This window comes from Paroedura picta, chromosome 5, assembly GCF_049243985.1.
Source record: "Paroedura picta isolate Pp20150507F chromosome 5, Ppicta_v3.0, whole genome shotgun sequence".
Taxonomy (NCBI): domain Eukaryota; kingdom Metazoa; phylum Chordata; class Lepidosauria; order Squamata; family Gekkonidae; genus Paroedura; species Paroedura picta.
The window spans coordinates 113,392,262-113,412,079 of NC_135373.1; the positions used below are offsets into that span (position 1 = coordinate 113,392,262).

The 19,818-nt window shown below is 41.4% G+C and overlaps 1 protein-coding gene across 7 annotated transcripts in view; it reads left to right on the forward strand.

The window, feature by feature from the left end:
- The window catches only part of WNK1 (WNK lysine deficient protein kinase 1), a 127,409-nt gene that overhangs the window by 45,026 nt on the left and 62,565 nt on the right, over positions 1 to 19,818 (forward strand). For 6 of the 7 annotated variants that reach the window (XM_077339995.1, XM_077339998.1, XM_077340001.1 and 3 more), the window contains exons 3-4: positions 2,694 to 2,914; positions 4,742 to 4,899. In XM_077339995.1, the coding sequence (XP_077196110.1) occupies positions 2,694 to 2,914; positions 4,742 to 4,899 (379 nt within the window). Of the gene's footprint in view, positions 1 to 2,693; positions 2,915 to 4,741; positions 4,900 to 14,083; positions 14,365 to 19,818 lie in introns of those variants that run through there. The other variant, XM_077340003.1, reaches the window with a different exon arrangement.

Below are 19,818 nucleotides of genomic sequence, written 5' to 3' on the forward strand. Positions count from 1 at the left end.
TTCCAAGTAATCCAGTATCACCAAATTAAGATACATCCAGGACATGTAAACCCATGCACCCATCGGAATTCCAAGCTGTCTTCTTTGCTGTCTGAACCACTGTAGCTAAATATGCGTGTACAAGAAGTATGAACTGGGTTTCAGTTCATAATCCAAAAGCTACCTTGCCAAACTTCAGGGAAAATTGAGAGGTTGGCTGTTGTTACTTAACTGAAATATATAGAGAGTAAAGGTGCCTAAAAGTTTATTTATTTATTATATTTCAAGAGAGTCATTAATAATTTGCATCAAGTGTGATTCGTTGACGCTCCCCTAAATGCATTTGCAATTATCTCTCCTTTCTTTTTGCATTATAATTACTGTTTATTTCCCTCGATGAGGAACCTCTGTTATCCGAAGGTTTACTTGTCTTTAGTGACTAATTCATTATATGCTAACTACCATAATTGCCTGTTAATCTTTCTAAGTAAAATCAGCTCTTACTTGTATGCGTTGCTTTCCTAGTCTTAATGCTGAGAACACTGTGGTATTTTACTGTTGCTTTCTGTGGGTGACATGGGGGAGGGAAGGAACTGCAGAACATCAGCGCTGGATGAAAAGGAGTTTTTGTTGGGTACTGAGTGACAGCTATGAAGTCATTGTAGCAGCCGCTTAGCTGCTGAAACATTACTCAGCCAGGATCCTCGAGTAAGGCTTAAACTTGCCTTTACCTGACTGCTGATGAAGCAAATTCAAAGCTCCTGAGGACTATAATGTTCCCACAGAGTGCTTGACCTTGTCTGGCAGCAGCTGTACATGAGAATGGCACAATCACCTTCTTCTACACGGCACGTTCTGGTGTCATGTCCTGTCCTCCCTCCATTGTCCTTTTTCTCTTCCAGGTTATCTATAAGGTATGTGGCTGCTTCCAGGGATATTCAGCCATTCTGTACATATTGAGATAAAAATCTATTGAAATAAAGAAGCAATCGTCCTGCGAATCACCTGATAATATCCCAGTTATATTCCAAGAAAAAGGATTTGATGTGGTGTCATCACTGAATAAAGTTGTTTTAGCCAGAGTATACAATATGGAGCTTTTTAAATACCCTACATTGACAGACTTGTTTGCTTTCCAGGGTTTCCATGGAGGATTCAAAGGGTGCTCCCCAAGTCACCATCCATGACAGGTGTTTGGGGGGTCTGTGTCTAGATTGGATTTCACGACTACATGATCCTGTAGTAGTTGTCGTGATTATTTCTCAGCAACTCCATGCATGAGCTAGCCATTGGCTATCTTCTTAATTACAGGGGCATCTCTTGATGAAATCATTTGAGCAGCTGCTAGTTAAGGATGATATTCTAATCCCCATTACTGCAGTTTCTGTATTTCAAAGGGGGGGGGACTTTGAAATTACGTTACTAGTACTAAACCTTCTGTGAAAACTGCCCCATTAAAGCATTCAGTATATAGTTTCAAAGGGAAATTGGAGCTTGGAATAATAGGATTATTTTCTATATATGCTCCTTTGCCTCCTAGCAGTCCTAGAGAAGGATTGGGGAGGGACAGATTTCTGGCTCTTAAGAGACTGTTTGCTTTCTTGGTTCATTTGCTACTGACACATCATTCAATAGATATTTTTTTTAATGCCCTGTCTGTGAGACACAAGCTTAGAGGTAGTCTGGCTCAGCTTTGGCGTCTTCAATTGAATTCTTGGCTTCTATAAGGTGCATGTCTGTTGCCAGTCCACTTCTCTTTTAAAGGTTTGGGGCTCAAGCTGTCAACTTGGCATGACTGCTGTCTTTTCCAGAATATTCTTCAGTTAGCTTCACTTCTAAAGTCTTTTGTAAACAAAGCATGCACTAGGAAGATAATTCATTAGTTTAAGCAAATTGGTTAATAATGTAGATCTAAATGCTTTAGAACAGTGGTCCCCAACCTTTTTATCACCGGGGACTGGTCAACGCTTGACAATTTTACTGAGGCCTGGGGCGGGGGGGGAGGCGGAGACTTTTGCCGAGGGATGTCATCGCCACCGCCTGAGCCCCTGCTCCAGTTGCTTTCCTGCTGGCGCCCCTGACTTCCCACTGCCCACTGGGGAGCGCTGACAACAGCAGCTGTGCAGTGCCACGTTGAGGGGGAGCCCCAGCCATGGCAGCCGCTGGAGAACACCAAAGGTGAGCCGGCGGCAGAGTGGCAGGGCAGCCCCCAAGGCAGCAGCCAGGTAGGAGGACGAGGAGGAGCCGCAGCTCGGTACCAACTGATCTACGGACCGGTCCCAGTCTCTGGACCGGGGGTTGAGGACCACTGCTTTAGAAGGTCCGAACAATTAACGGTTTAAAATGATCTGCTGTTTTGTCTCATGATACATTATTGCCCATGGAAATGAGAACCATATACTTTTAAAATGACTATTAGGCTTTGGTTAAAAAGTTGTATCTCAACTGAATATTCTAGCCTGTTAACTGAATGACTGACACAACTACTTGCTGGTTATGTCCCTGTTCTTTGTGTGTCTCCCCCCAAAAAATTAAACCTGACTTTATTAATTAGCTACACCCATGACAATAAAGGACAGGCTCCCAAAGCTAATACTTGGTTTTACCCAGAATTCTTTAGTTGTAGATTTGATTGTTATTGCTTCTTCCTTAGGCCTTTATGATACCGTCCTGTAACCGAGGCACATTTTTATTCTGTTTTTTTTCTTTTATAGATACTTAAAAAGGTTCAAGGTGATGAAAATTAAAGTGCTACGAAGCTGGTGCCGACAAATACTGAAGGGCTTACAGTTCCTGCACACACGCACCCCTCCCATTATCCATCGTGACCTGAAATGTGACAACATCTTTATCACTGGCCCTACAGGATCTGTCAAGATAGGAGACTTGGGTCTGGCGACCTTGAAGCGAGCTTCTTTTGCAAAGAGTGTAATAGGTAAGGTTATGTTTTGTTCTGGCAGCTGTTACCTGGCAATTTGGGTGTTGGTAGAACTTTACAGTTACATAAAGTAGAAAATCTTCCCTGAAAATATAGACAACATTGGCCTTGTTTCAAAAAAAGACGGGGGTCAGCACCTGGTATTGGGTATTCTCTGAAAGAATCATAGCAATATAGACTTTTACAGTTTAGCAGAACAACCTTGATAAAACCAAAGTGTTTGTCTATTTTGGCACAAGACTTGGCAGTTGGGATTAAGGGGAAACACCTCAGTTTGACTCGTTGTTGTTGTTTTTTTTTGGGGGGGGGTGTAAAACAGAGTCTCTTACCTAAAACTGCTGGGCTGTTGCATTTAAACATTTCAAATTATGTCACTATAGCAGCTTGGAATCTAGTCAGAGACTATGGAGGATTGGTTTTAACAGCTCTGTTCTGCTATCCTGTTTATAAAGGATGCAGGCTAACAAGGGAGAAGATGGCCCTTTTTAGTCTGCACCTATGTTACTTTTTAAAAAGAATGCAATCAGTGGTTACTTTTGAAGGTCTGTGCCAGAGGTTCTAACACCTAGCTTTCCCAAGGGTACATATTCATATTTGCAATTATCTTGGCTTTTGTCACAATGAAACATTTCCTGCTTTCCAGCCTGGCTAGGGACATTGAAAGCTGGTGGAAACGAAGAGCGTTCAGTGGGAAATGACAGACTTCCTGAACACAGTCTCCTTTCCATGCGTTGTGATGAACTTTCAATTGGGAAATGGCCACTCTCTAAAATTTTGAGCCATCGCATTAGTAAAAATCACTTTCCAATGAAGGCTATGAACATCGAACTGTGGGAGGGCAAATAGGAATTTAAAAAAACGGATCTGTAAATTTGCCTAAAATCTGGTTTGCCTGCAGGAAACAACCCTTACTATAAACATGCAGGTTCTGGTTCTGAATATCCCTGATCATGTAATACACCTTCCCCTCTTATGGGAATGTGCATTGATCTGATATTGGAGGGATAAACACGTGACCGGCAAATTTGTATTTAATTCAGGATTTGTTTAATTTCGCGCTCTGTGCCTATAACTCAATCTCTCTATATTTCTGAGTATTTTTTGCCTGTAGGATGTCCCTCACTATTGCCTGTATCTGCAGTAGGCCTATAAAATGTACTGCAGGTGAAATGGTAAGTATGTGAAAAGGGCTCTGGTGAGTGGCCTTTGCAGTACATTTAAAACAAATTTTAAGACGACTTTATTCATAGACACAGGTTTTTCATTGCAAAGCCTTGTTTAAAGTGACACTGTTCAGAATAAATGGAGTGTTACAGGTCAGAGACTAGCTGAGGACTCTTACCAGTACTAATTCTTTGCAGCAGAGGGCAGACTGGGCATGCTGAAACAAGCACCGGGCCTCCTTTCTCAAGGGGAGGAAAGGTAAGTAAGGCTAACGAGTACTTGGTTTGCAGCCTAGCTAGTCTTTCACTTTATTTTTCTCCATTTATCTCCGTTCTGATGCTCAACTTGTCCTTCTAGGATGACTTACAGCTTTCTATTTTGGCTCCAATTCTGTTCCGTTACTTTATATGTACATCTAAACAGTGAACGTGTTAAACCCCCTAACTGTCAGTTCCTCACTTCTTACAAAGGCCTTGCAATGGAAGACCTATGGAGTACATTGATAAAACAGAGTGACTGAGGGCATCCTCCCTCTTCTTTTTGCCTCCACTTCTTCTTTTCTCACAGGTCTGCCCGTCCGCTTCCTTCTGCGGTGAGTAACGCCAGCAGCCTCTGCTCGCTTTGAGACATTTAGAGTCTGAATCGTTCTTTTAATTTAAGGTACCCCAGAGTTCATGGCACCCGAGATGTATGAGGAGAAATACGATGAATCCGTTGATGTATATGCTTTTGGAATGTGTATGCTTGAGATGGCTACGTCTGAATATCCTTATTCTGAGTGCCAAAATGCTGCGCAGATCTACCGTCGAGTGACCAGCGTAAGTCTTCTCTACCTCTCTGCTGATTTGTAGAGCTCCTGCCACAGCTAACGAAGGATGGCAAGCTGGATAGCTGCACAAAAGCAAGAGGGAAATAAATGAAAAGCGCACACACAGGGGAAAATGACGTTTTCTTTTCCTAGCTTCGCCTAAGTGGGACTAAACCCTGAATACTGCTCAAAGGAAAGAGAAACGTTGCCAGAAGTGTTAGCTCCTTTTAGGAATCAGATAATTAATCTGATTGTGTCTTGACACCCTGTTTACATTCAGGTAATGTTGGAACAATAAGGTATTGTACAAAACTTAAATCTGGTTGAGGTGTGGCTAGACTACAAAGCATTAGTTTTAATATGTTAGCTTTTGATCTGAAGTACTGTCATTCCAACACTTTACAGAATGAAGGAACTCTAGCTCTGTGTTGCTTGCCTAGACTTGAAAATGTTTGTTTAGACTATTCATAATAAATAAACAGTTTGAAAGCCAGTAAAAGATACCAAGTGGAAAAATTTTGCATATCATAACTAGCTGGTAAGTAGGTGAGTAAAATATGAAGAGTAGCAGGCACAGTTTTTTTTTGTCCCTGATTGCACAACCCCCAGGTTGACCATTAATTTGCATATTTCTGTTACGTCTATTGTCCATGGGTCTGGGAGTAAGGTAACTGCCATTTTGCAACAACTCTAGAGGCCAGGATGCACAGAAGAGTGTCTAGTCTTTCTAACTGACCTTGGCTGGAGAAAGTAATTCTTCCCCATTTGTTAGTTGATATGATTAAAGCATTCAGCCTTTCACGGTTCAAATGCAATAAATTGGCACACTGTGGCTAGATAAAAGGGGGCAGGATCAGGAAGTGCGTCTCTTCGCTCTGCGGGTATGAATTTACTGGGTGTCCCGGACCCCCAGGATGTTCGCATGGCCTTGACCTGGGCCAGGGCCTTTTCAGTCCTGGCCCCAACCTGGTGGAATGAGATCCCGGGAGAACTATGGACCCTGCCGGATTTGTCAGCTTTCTGCAGGGCCTGCAAGATGGAGCTCTTCCGCCAGGAGTATGGTTGAGGCCAGGGCAGGACCCCGGCATTCCAACTAGGACCCCTTCCCACGTCTTAGTAGATCTGCACCCACTCCCCAGTGGTAGATGAATTGGCCGCCGGCTGAACAAGTTGGGAGGGAACCGGGTGAATTAGAAGTTGTCACCATTTGTTGTTTATTGTAAAGTGTGTGTGTGTGTGGGGGGGGGTTATGGGGTTTTACTGGCGTTTTTCATTTTATTCTGTGAACCACTGCGGGTTCTTAGGAAAAGCAGTGGTATAAAAATCGGAAAATAAACGAACAAACAAACAAACTTTTCTCCCTTATTCAGTGTATTTGCTTGGGATTGCTTCCTGGAATGCCTACAAGGTGTCACATTTTCTCCTCCAATTCTTCCTTAATACCCACGTTTTCCATCAAAACTTTGGAAATGTCCCTCTTGAAAGGAGAGCATATAACTGAACTGAATACTTTCCAGTCTACCTGTTTTTTTTGCCTCTTTCCTTCCATCCCTCTCTTGCATCTCCTATATTGAAATTTAGAATGTAAGCTCCTTCCCTCTCTCTTACTGACCTCCTTAATTGGGGGGGGGGGGGGGAGGCAGGTTAACCTTAATGCAATGGGTCTGATACGTCAGGGCCAGTAGGGAGGCTACTTTGGTCTGCAATAAAAGTGGCATGTTTAAGGTCACTAACCACACATAATATGTAGGACTAACATATTTGGTTGTGTAGCCATGTCAATCTAAAGCAACAACAAATTTTCAGTCCAGTGGCACTTTTAAGACCAACAGTTTAATTCTAAGCGTAAGCTTTCATGTACATGCACAGTTCTTCAGATAACATTTAACTGAAAGGTGCCACTGGACTCACACTTTGTTCAATGCAGAAGACGACCTGGTTATTTGTACCCTGCTTTCCATTACCCAAAGGAGTCTCAAAGCAGCTTACAATTGTATACTTACCTCTCTCCACAAAAGACACCCTGTAAGATAGGTGGGGCTGAGAGAGCTATGAGAGAACTGTGAGTAGCCCAAGGTAACACAACTGGCTGCATGTGAAGGACAGGGGAATCAAACCCAGTTCTCCAGATTAGAGGCTGTCATGCTTAACCACTACACCAAATTGAGTAAGCCAAGAACAGAAATGAAATTACATCTTATGGCTTTAAGTGATCCAAGCGACGGTCATCTCCAGGTTAGATTTCTGTAACTTGCTCTAGATGGGCCTACCCTTGACCATGACCCGGAAATTGCAGCTAGGGCCTCACTAGGGCATCTTGGAGGGCCCATATCTCGCTTGTGCTGAGGCAATTGCATTGGTTACCAGTTGTGTACTGGGTCTGGTACAAGGTCCTGGTATTGACCTTCAAGGCCTTATGCGGTCTGGGCATACCTGAGGGACCATGTAACCTCCTGTGCCCCACACAGTGCTACACTCTGCAACTGCCAACAGACTGGAGGTCCCTGACCCCTGTGAGAGTTGGCTGGCCTTTTTGACCCTGGCCTCTGCCTGGTAGAATGAGCTCCCAGAAGAGCTGAGGGGCCTGATGGAGCTAAATAGGTCCCACGTGGCCTGCAAGAGGGAGCTCTTTCACAAGGTATGTAGTTGAGGTCAGGTGGATGGAGAGGGGAGATCTGCCCCTACTCAATCACTCCAGTAAACAGCTATATCATCGCTCTGGAGCCATTCAGCTGGGACATCTAACCACAGTGATCAATGCAATGGTCACCTCTGGACTGCTGCAACTCGCTGTATGTAGGCCTTCCCTTAACCTTGATTAGGAAATTACAGCTGGTCCAAAATGCAGCTGCTAGGGTCCTCACAGAACACCATGGAAGTCCCACATCTGGTCCCATTCTTCAACAACTGCACCGGTTACCAGTCGAATTCTGGATCAGGCTTAAGGTTCTGGTAGTCACCTAATGGAACGAGCTCCCAGAGGAGATCAGGACCCTAACCAAAGTAAAACAATTCCACAGGGCCTGCAAAAGTTAGCTCTTCCACCAGGCATTTGGTTGAGGTCGACCGAAACTAACTACACCCACTGGGCCCCCGAACCTCCCTCCCATGAATCCACATGTCTGAACTTGACCAATCATGGGTCTGATGGATTGTTTTTCTGTTAGAATGTTATTCTCTTGTGTTTATCACCACTATTATTATTGTTACTTCCATTCGGCATAGTTACTGAGTTTGATGTATTCTTGTTCCATCATGTTTCATGTGAACCACCCTGAGCCTTAGGGGAGGGTGGTATATAAATACAATAAATAAATAAATCTCGGGGGAGGGGTTGATTAGTGGGGTGGGTTAGGAGGGGCCAGAGTGTTGTTTTATGGTTTTACATGGTTTTTATTGGTTTTATATTTTATATTTATATATGTTGTTAGCTGCCACAAGCTGACTTGTCGGGAGTGGCAGCCAAGAAGTATGCAAATTAATTAATTAATTAATTAATTAAAAATCATGTATAGAGACTGCAGACTTTGCAGTTTGAGATGTATGAGAAAGAGCTATTAGTCCCAGAACAAAACTGCTTATAGATAATATTTATGAGAAATAAACCAGCATAGTCAAATGGTTAAAAGAGTTCAGCTAGGATCTGGGATTCCAAGATTCAAATCTATATTCCACCATGGAAGCATGCCTAGTAACTTTTGACTAGTCACATACCTCCCCTACCCTGTAAATTACCTCTCAGGGTGGTTGTGAGATTAAAATGGAGGAAGGGAGAAAGTTGTAGGCCATTTTGGGTCCTTTTTGGAAAGAAAAGTGGCCTACAAACAAATAAAGTTGTTATAATTCATTCTAAATGTGCCAAGATTTTAAAAAGAGGACTATAGTTATTAGCAATTTAGTTGTGTGTAGTTCAGACTAATAGTTGGTGTCCTTCTAAGATTATGCTTTTTCCCTGTATAAAAACAGGAGAAACTACAAATATCTGAAAAAACTAGAAATCAAAATTGGTGCCTTTTTTTCTTAATTTTTCTGTAAATGCTTTATATAATAATAAATAATAAAATTATAAAAAAAAATTGGTGCCTTGACTTCGAAAAATTATATTTCATAATTGTACCACCAAAAGTAAATATTTTTACCCTGGGTGAACATATTGAGTAATGCAACTTCCAGGCCACTCCATAAGTATGCAGAACACCTGGGGCTAAACTCTCAGGTATGCTGAACTCCTGCATTTCCATACTAATGTGTGTGAAATATTAGAGTTAATTGCTAATCTCACCTTGAATGAAGTCATATTATTTAGGCCTCTACTTCTTGTTAAAGGACACTTTGTCCTTGGATTTCCTGAAACTTAACTATTTACAGGACTGTTTGAGGATAACACTTTTGTTCCATAATCTTTACTGTCATACAGGCCTTGGTGTATTCACTATGAAACGTCCTTTCATTGTTTCAGGACTTCTTAGTACAATTCATCTTTATTTGTCTAAATGGACTGAGAACGCTTCAATGCCAAAATGAAATGGGAGTTTACACAAAGACTGTGCATGGGATATACAGTGTATTTGGATACCTGTTTTAGAAGAACTGATATACATTTATATTGAATAATATGCATATTTTTAAAGTACTGGGCCTTACAGTTCCAATATTCATTTACTGATCACTTACTAGGCCAGAGATTCTTTCCATCTAATACATAAAAGATCTTAAATGCTGTAACATTCCCAAAGAGACTGGCTTAATCTTTTTTAAAATAGTGAATCTGTTGTTTAAGAGGTACTACAGCAGCATTCAAGGGTGCAGCATTTTTAGATATGTTGGGATGAACAGTTCTTCCGATTATACCTGATAGGTTAAGTTCTGCAGAGAAGGGAGGAATATTTGTTATCACTTGTACACCCGTAATACAAAGTCCTGTCTCAATAACCAGATGTGTAAATCTAAACACAGCAGGTTGTTTTCTTTAAGCCTGTTTTTGTTTCTTTGTTTGGTTTTTGTGATCATGGCCATTTAAAGCATCCTTTGAATTCTGTGTGAATCATAGAGTTGGAAGGGGCCATAAACGCCATGTAGCCTAACTCCCTGCTCAATGCAGTATCAGCCTAAATCATCCATGATAAGCATCAATCCAGCTGCTGCTTATAGAACATCAGTAAGGAGGAGCTTACCACCTTAGGCAGCCAGTTCAGATCCTAATTTAAGGAGACATGAAAAGACAAAAAAAATGATAAATTGGCTGAAGCTTCTGTTTTGTTGGAGTATTTTAACATGCAAGATAAAACATGTGACCTGGCCCTTTTCAATGTACATGGAACTTTTAAGCTTGTTCTTAAAAATGTGAAGCACATTTACAAAAAACACTGTAGTCGAAACGTTAGCCACATGTGTGTTATCTAGATATCTTTAAAAGAGACAAAGACTCCTGGAAATTACTTAAATACCTTTAAATTGCCCCAAATCAGCATGAGTCTGTTACAAATTTCACTTTAAGCATTTATGTGTGTTGGAACTAAATAGAATATCTACTTTATAGTCAAACTAAAATGTCTCATACTCTGATGCTATTTATCTTGTTCATTAAAATTTTTCATATTGGTGAAGTTGGATGAGCCATTTTTGTGAGCAGATGTTTTCCACATGAATGTCACTAATTTGGCAAGTAGTTAAAACCTTAAATATTATCGTTAAGAGGCAGGCTATGGATTAATTCCCATATTCCTTATCACTCTCATCCATATCATAAGCATCTAACCCACATCAAACATACTATCTTGCCTAAAACATGATACTTTCAAGGTTTACACATTGATCTGGAATCCAAATGAGATCCTTAGTATGTCAGCAGTAGGACTGATTCATGATTCATGGACATGCTTCAGGAATATGGCTCTAGAACACCCAACCACAGTGATCCACATGACAGTCACTTCTAGACTGGACTGTTGTAACTTGCTCTATGTGGGCCTCCCCTTGGCTCTAATCTGGGAGTTACAAGTGGTCCAAAATATAGCTGCCTGGGTCCTCACAAGGACACCATGGAAGACCCATATAAGACCAGTAGTAGCTGCATTGATTGCCAGAAGTTCCAGATTTGGTTCAAGGTCTTGGTGCACACTTTTAAGGCCATTTGCGTTCTGGGACCTGCGTATCTGAGGAATCGCCTATCTATATACGTCTCCTTGAGAATGCTTAGATTGGCCATGGCCAACCAAATTGTGATCCACAGCCCCAAAGACGTGTGGCTAGCCCTGGCCCCTGCCTGGTTAAATGAGCTCCCGGAGAACATAACGATCCTAATGGAATTAGTACAGTTATGCAAGGCCTGTAAGACAGAACTCTTCTGCCAGGCTTACAGTTGAGGCCAATGTACACGGAAAACATCATATGGGCTTCATCTGCCGGTACATTATTTCTCAGTTCTTTCAAGGGAGAGACCCACCAAACCAGTCTTTCTCAACTTTTTTTTTTACCATTGAGAAACCCATGAAGCATTCTTCATGCTTCAAGAAAACCCACAAGTGATTGGTCAGAATATGGAAGGGAACATAACTGTGTACGTGCCCATTCAGCACCCCTCCCCTTCCCACCCCCAACAGTTGCTCACTGGCCATTTTGGGAGCAGGAGGGGGTTTGACATTCAGTCAACATCACTCAATAAGTGTTTGACAAATTTAAAAATATTAAAAAATTAACTCCCACCAATTCAGGAAATCCTCCCAGGGCCATCAAGAAACCCCTGGGTTTCATGAAAACCTGGTTAAGAAAGCTTGCACCAGACAATCGGCTCTGCACATACATACATCAAATGACAACTGAGCTTCAGTTAACTGTTTAAGAGTTTTATAGATTGTTAAGGTCTATAGATTGATTTTCTTAAATATAAAGCGCCCCCAAATAGGATCTTCTAGTTCAGTTCAGTGACAGTTCTCAAGGGAAGAGTCTACCAGATTGTTTCATTACTAGCAGTTTATAGGGTGGCATAAAATTAGAGTTCCATCATTTAGGTGTACTGTGTCATAGATAAACGATGACACAAAGTAAATTGCTGATTCTTTCCAAAATAAGCACAATCATATTATATTTATTCTGTTACTTCATTTATTCCCCGTCCTTCTCCCCAATGGAGAAAGTGACTTACATTATTCTCCTGTCTTCTATCTTGCCCTTACACCAAACCTTTCAGGTAGGTAAGCTCACAGTGTGTTACTGGCCCAAGGTCACCTAGCAAGCTTCCATGACAGAATGAGGATTTCGATCTGGAATCTTCCATTATATTCAATAACATTTTAGCTTAGATATTGAGAAAATACAGTAATCCCCAACAGGGTGTTCCTGGGTGCCATGGTGCCCTGTACTGTTTTTGATTGTTGATTGACTTCTTCCCTACATGATTGTTGATTGACTTCTTCCCTACATTATCTCTTGCTTAAAGCAAAAGGAAAATCATTCTTTTTTTCATCGTATTCAAATAGGTGATGCTTCAGAAGACCCCAAAAACCATTACCTTTGGATCTGCAGGGTTTGGAGCCTCCTCCTATTTTGCTCTATGACAGCCATTGTGTGGTTAGTTTCACCTAATGCCTGCCATTTACTGAGGGCACCTAATACCCTTTCCCCAAAGTTCTAAGAAGCACCTACAGGCTTAACAAGTTTGAGGATGCTTGAACTCACAGTACTTGAATGAGTTACTTTTGGTGATTTGACACTTAAAATTTGAGTTTGACTAAAGCAAGTTAGGCATGCAAGTATCATGGTTTAGGTAACTAGTAACAGGTACAGGCATTTCATGAAATGCATGAAGTAAATTAATTGCCTTCTGTAGTATTCCCTTGGGCCATTTAAGATATGGGTACTTTAAAAAAAATCTGTTAATGGTGTGTAGCAGCCTGCATCTAGCTCAGACCAGTACCAAAATCGTGTAGCAAAAAAGCAATGTAGATTTTCAAAAGAACCTTGTTTGTGCAACTTGACTTTGAAGTCCATGGACCAGAGCAGTTCATTACAAAGTCTAAGAAGGCATTAAAGCAGTTAGGGTAAAATTCCTTTCCGGGATTTTAATCAGCTTCTAGTTTAGGGGAAGGCCTAAAGACCATCCAAACATTTATTTATTTATTTACTTTGTAGCCTGCCTTCTTTGCTGAGACACACAGCAAGTCACCCAATATAAAACATTAAGGTGCATATGATGTCCAGTAAACAATGCAACAGGTCTAGGATTACAGAGTTAGAAACACAGTGAAAAGGTATCAGATATAATACAAACAATGCAGAAAATTGAATTGAAAAAGTAGAAGACAGTAAGAGCAGGATAAAACATACTAAACATTGATTACAATCCTATTCCCGCATCCTCCTAAACCATTCTGTTATATTTCAGACCTATTCCTTTTATAAAAATACACCTGGGAATGATTATGTTTTGCATAATCTGTGGAGTGATAAAGTTAATGAAGCCTTTCAGAGCCACCATCTTGAATCTAACAGGTTTCAGCAGCAACACCTTGATTTTTCAGCAGAAAGATGCTGATTGCTGTGATGCAGCAGTTCTTACCTGAATACCAGTAACACTATGCAGGTGGTATGGCAGTGGAATATAATCTTTCTGGTCCAGGGACTTAGAATGGGTGAGAAGCTAAGATATACAAAATGCACCTTTTATCTTAAGCTGGAAGTTTACATTTGACTCTCAGTTATATTCTAGGACTACCTGCTGATTTGCTGTAAACCTCTTGTAGAATGTGTACTTGTAAGAACGTCGTTAAAGATTGTGTAAATTATTGGTAAACTTCTATTATTTGCTGCTCCCTCAGAGTAGAATCAGTAATCAAAAAATGGTGTATGTGACTTGTTACCATGATTCAAGCACAGTTCCCAAATTCTTCACTTGAATTAATTAATTTGACAGAATAATACTTTGGCAGAACCAAAAGCAAAATACAGTGGTCTTGCAAGGAATTCTAAGAAATCAAGGCATATCAATTCCAGGCATATTCTTTGCAGCTTGTTGCATAATGCTGTGGTGAGATTTGGAAAGAACTATTCTGAGTGTTGGAAAATTGGAGTGTTGGATTATTCCAATCACCCTGAATTGTGAAGGGGGGGGGTGAGATGGGAGGAGTCCTGCCATGCTTACCTGTTGTGTGGCATTTATTACGGCTTCATAAGGGGCTTTGGCAGTGATAGCAGGCTTCTCAACTGAACACTGAATTCCACAGACATACGCACAGGATGAAGGAAAGCAAAATGATAAAGGAGGAGAATATGCTTCCTTCAGATCTCGATGTCTGCTTGCCTTCTGCTGTGCGTTAATTGTGGACTTTAATAGTGCCTTCTCCCAACTGGAACTTTGCTGCGTGTGAACTTTTGTGTGGATTGTCTCCCGATGGATTTATCAAAGAGAGATTTTTGCCCGGTGTTTGTCATCATAAATTCCCACTGCTGCTGTTCTCACAAGGACTGTGTTAAGGAGGTAAGGAATTCAGTTATGGTGGCTTAGTTTATTTAGACCCAATTAAATTAATAGGAGTTGGATTGCTTTACTAAAGAATTCTCTTTAGATCTGTATTTTTTCCCCCTTTTTTGCACTTTGGGTATTAAAAAGCTGCCATCCTAGTTTTGTACTTTAGAGTATGTGTATGTGACAGTTCAGGGAACACATTTTAACTTCATGATTTGTGTGGATGTGGATCTTAATTCTTTGTATGTGCCTCTGTAGGTGAGAAGTAATTTCAGGGGCGGTATAATGATGAAGTAAAAGGAAGTGAAGGAGCTGTTGCTTTCCACTGGCACTAATTGTGTCTGAATTGGCACCGCCAGTCTGAATGCAATTGCAGGCTTCAGCACAGTGGTGGTACTATTTATTTGATTTTTATACCACCCCTCCCTGCAAGGGGCCTTGAGGCTGTTTACAATAATAAAATACCATACTAAAACGCTGTTAAAAACCAATTTAAAATGTCTTAATATAGAAAGAACCCAGAATAGCCAGGAAAGATACTCTCTCACCCCACCTAAAAATTCTCCTCTTGCTACATGGACTTGAGATGGTGTAAAATGCACAGGTGGGAGGAAAATGAGAAGGAGGGAGACCCATCTAATTTCAGTCCTCTGTATGAAACACCGTGCTCTTAAAGCTGGATAGCTTGGGGGGGGGGGGACAAATACACCAGAACACTCCCTTGGCAAAGAGATAGAATATTAAGTATTTAAAGACTTTAAAGTTGGCTGCATCCCTTTGGTGCTAGGCGCTTCCTGCTTGTGCATAGCTCTGGTCTTGCGTGAACAAGATGCGCCTAGCACTGTAGGAAAGTGTTTTTCAATGGACATCTGTGAACAATGCTATACAAGCGGAAGGAAAAGATTTATACTGCTAGGCAGATACGTTTTCTCAGTTGTTTTTCCACAGAAAAGACTGAAGCTAGTCACAATCAAATATATATGTTTTGATATTCCCTTATACAGCACTGCAAGCATGTGCCCATCTATTCATGAGGGAAATAGTTGCAGAAATCTGTGTTAATATGCAGTCTCTCTCATTCAGTAATGTGTATGTAAGCTAATGATACCTGCATTGCTAGTAGATGTGAAAATGCATGCTTTTGTGTGTTGGTTCTTATAGGGAGTAATGGACCTGAACTTAAGACATGCTAATACTAACTAGCACATAATGAACAGTACCCATTTTTTATATTCGGTCAAGGGCAAGAGTGTTCTGCTTGTGGATGTCATCTTAGCCCTCGAGCTGTTTTCTGTTCTGGAAACAGATTGGTACACCATGTTATTCAATGTTGCTTCTCCCTCCTCCCTGTTTTTTTTTTTTAAGTGTATTCTGGGCTGTTTAGAAACCATTTCATGTGATCAGGTCACAAGAAGGCAGTTTGTAACCAAGGGTTTTCTTCCTGAATAAGTTTGCATGAATTAACTATTGTGTTGAAATGATAAGCAGCTACCAGTGTTGCAGATAGTAATGGGATCTTGGTAGATTACTAGCTTTGCGAGGTATTTGGATACTTTATAAAACAACAGCCACTTAACAAATTTGAAATTGTTAATTTTGTTTGTGCATGATTTAAGAACTTTTGAAGATATTTATATCACAGCTTTCTCCCCCTGGGGGCTTAATCAGTCTGGTGTAGTGGCTAAGGGTGGCAGCCTCTCATCTGGTTTGATTCCCCACACTTCTCCATGCAGTCAGCTGGGTGACCTTGGGCTAGTTACAGTTCTTTCCAAGCTCTCTCGGCCCCACCTACCTTACAGGGTGTCTGGTGTGAAGAGAGGAAGGGAAGGCAATTGTAAACTGTTTTGAGAGACCCTATTTGGGTAGAGAAAAGCAAAATATAAAAACCAATTCTTCTTCCCCTTTTTACCAAAAACCCAGAAAAAAATAGCATGAAGTAGTGTTCTGTCAAGATACTTGGTACTTTATTATTTTTATTTATTTATTGTATTTATATACCGCCCTGCCCGGAGGCTTTATGTAACAGTAAGCACAAAATGAGTTTGCATTCTAAATCTCAGAAGTGACTAAAGTTTATTTTTTGTCACAGTCCAGGAATGATTTCTGTATCATATTTGTGGCTTCAGTCAAATATAGGCAAGTTCCATTGCCCCCTCTCCCAAGTTGAATTTTTAACAGCCGGGAGAAGCATAAACTTAGAAAAATAAACTTTAAATTAATACCTGAAAAAAATTAGGTCCTTAGTGAACAGGTCCTTAGTGAAGGGCCAATGGTCTCTTTTGGCAAGAAATTAAAATATGAGTTAGAAATAGGAGCAAAAGATCCCTGGAATGCTGGTGAAGTAACATATATTCAACTGCAGTCCATGATGAGAATGAGCTAGGGCATCTGTCCGGCTTGCATGTCCCTCACTCTTGTTTAGAATCTTGCTTTGTAGTCAGGAAATAAAACTTATGCTTTCTCATTTCATTTGATTAGGATGCTATTACAAGGCACTTTTAGGTGGAATGAGTGAGCCTTCAGTTTCCATCTTCATACAAGAAGATGAGAGAGTGTATAAACTACTGGAACCGTGGTTCATTGTTACCCAAAAACCCACTGAGGTTTATTTAAATGTAGCTAAAGAATCTCATGACTCTCTCCGTCTTGTACTTAATGTTTGAAATTATTTCTCCTATTTTGAGGACTGAGATTTAATGTGAATCCAGATTCAGGTTTTTGAATTTACTGTATATACTCGCATATAAGCCGACCCGCATATAAGCCAAGGCACCTCATTACACCCCAAAATGCTGGAAAAACTTATTGACTCACATATAAGCCAAGGGTGGTGTTTGGATAGTGGCCTTTTCTCCTTTCCTCCCCTCCCCCCTGTTTTGGGCAGGATTTTCCCCCCTTTTCTTCCCATCCTCCTCCTCCCTCCTCTTTCCCTATGACCCCTCTTGCCCTTATTCCTTCCCCTAGGGGTGTTTCCTCCTTCTGCTCTCCCTCTGAGACAGAGACTTCAGAGCTTCCTGCAACATGTGCTAGCTTTTAGCTAGCCTTGCTAAGGCAGGGAGGGGGGAGGAGGCAGTGACTGCTCTTTCTCTCCCAGGCTTGCTGCGTCTCTGTTGTTCCTGTCTCTGCTTGTTCAGGCAAATATACCTGTCTCCCACCCCCACCCTCCAATCTTGTCTGGAAGCTGTTTTTTTAATACCTGCATATAAGCCGAGGGGGACTTTTTCAGCTTAAAAAGGGCTGAAAAACTTAGCTTATATGCGAGTATATACGGTATAACATTTGCAAGACAGTTAAGACACAAATTTTCACTTCCATTTGCTATAGTACATTTATGTCCCGCCCTTCATTCTGGGAACTCAGGGTGGTCCGTTTGGTTCTATCTTCCTCACAAACAACCCTGTGAGGTAGGTTCGCCTGTGGGAGGGCAACTACTCCAAGGTCTGTCCTAGCAAGTTTCATGGCAGCATAGGAATTTGGGTTTGGACCTTCCAAATTCTTGTCACACACTGACTACTGCCACACTGGCTTAGGACTGAGCACACAGATTCTAGCCTGAAATGTTTTACTATTCAGTCATATTCTCAACTCTTTCCCTCCCTCCCTAAATGTGTTTTCCACTCCACTAGCAGGTGAGAGTCGTTTTAGACCAGGGAAATATACTACTATTTTAACTTCAGATTTTCCCTAGGGCTGATTCCACACAAGTGATTTTTTTTCCTTCCATGTGGTCATGTTGCTGGTGTGATTGTTGCTCAATTTGCACTTGGAACAAATTCCTCATGGCACAGTGTAATCTGGTTTTTCACCCTTTTTAGCCATGGTCTTTCTTTTTACATCAGATGTGGATTCAAACACCCCCCCCCCCACACACACTTTTGTCATGCAGCTGTCATGATTCAACATTCACTTTTTAAAATGGTAACTAAGTACTGCCGTTCAAGAATAGCACAGGACTGCACTAAAAATAAATAAAATAAAGAGCATAATTTGAATCCTTTGGAGTAATGCTCAATGCTGGAAGGTACTGGTGTGCAATTGTGGTCATTTTCACTGAAAATACTAATAGCACTCCTACTGCTTCAGAAAAGAGGAGAACTTCAGGAACTCTTCAAATGCCAATTGAGAGTTGTATGTACTTCCTTAATGAGCCTCTGTGGCGCAGGGTGGTAAGGCAGCCGACATGCTGTCTGAAGCAATGTCCATGAGGCTGGGAGTTCGATCTCAGCAGCCGGCTCAAGGTTGACTCAGCCTTCCATCCTTCCAAGGTTGGTAAAATGAGTACCCCGCTTGCTGCTGGGGGGTAAACGATAATGACTGGGGAAGGCACTGGCAAACCACCCCATATTGAGTCTGCCAAGAAAACGCTAGAGGGCGTCACCCCGAGGGTCAGACATGATTCGGTGCTTGCACAGGGGATACCTTTACCTTTATGTACTTCCTTGCTCTGGGGAACCTCTCCCCCCAAATAAATCTTACTTTGATTGGTGTCAGCAGTGATACCAAGATAGTTCACTGTGAAAATGCATATGAAGGAGATTTCCTTCCATTCAGACCCAAGGCATATCTTCCACTCCAAAGGCATAAAAATTGCCCTGAAAACACCATGTTAGGAAAGATGGAGGATGAATTTGTGTGGAAACAAAATAAATAAGGAACACCACTAGAGTTTCTGCAACAGAATAATCTCCTTGTTTTCCTTGTAGAATCAGCCTAGGTGATGCCCATAACTGGGCACTTTAATTTCTTGTAGAAAGCTGATGCCTGAGAATTATTTACTGCACTCTGAGGAAGAAGAAGATATGCTGCTTGAGACAAAGGGCCTAGGCCTTGTTGAAGAGGAGGAGTCTGGGAAGATTGATAGCAAAAGCTCAAAACATGGTGCAGAAACAAAAAGTTGGCTTGGAAGGAGGAGCAATGACACTGCGAATAAGGAAAGTTCTGTTTCTGGTATAGAGACAGTGATACAAGTCAGATGTAATGAGGGGAGAAAATAATGGGTGCTGCTGTTGTCCCTGGATTTCCCTTAGAGGTATCTTTAATTAAGAAGAAGAGTTGGTTCTTATATGCCACTTTTCCCTACCCGAAGGAGTCTCAAAGCGGCTTACAGTCGCCTTCCTCTCCCCACAACAGACACCCTGTGGGGTGGGTGAGGCTGAGAGAGCCCTGATATCACTGCTCGGTCAGAACAGCTTTATCAGTGCCGTGGCGAGCCCAAGGTCACCCAGCTGGCTGCATGTGGGGGAGTGCAGAATCGAACCTGGCATGCCAGATTAGAGGTCCGCACTCCTAACCACTACACCAAACTGAATACAGTCTTCCCCAGACCATTTATTTAAGACTCGGTTCATTTTTGATCTGCCTATGTTCCTCTTTTCTCTCTAAAAAGTGAGGTTTTAAATCCAGTTTTTGAAACAATGGCTGCTCTCGAAGACCCACTTTTCAGAATTTATAGTTATATGAAACATA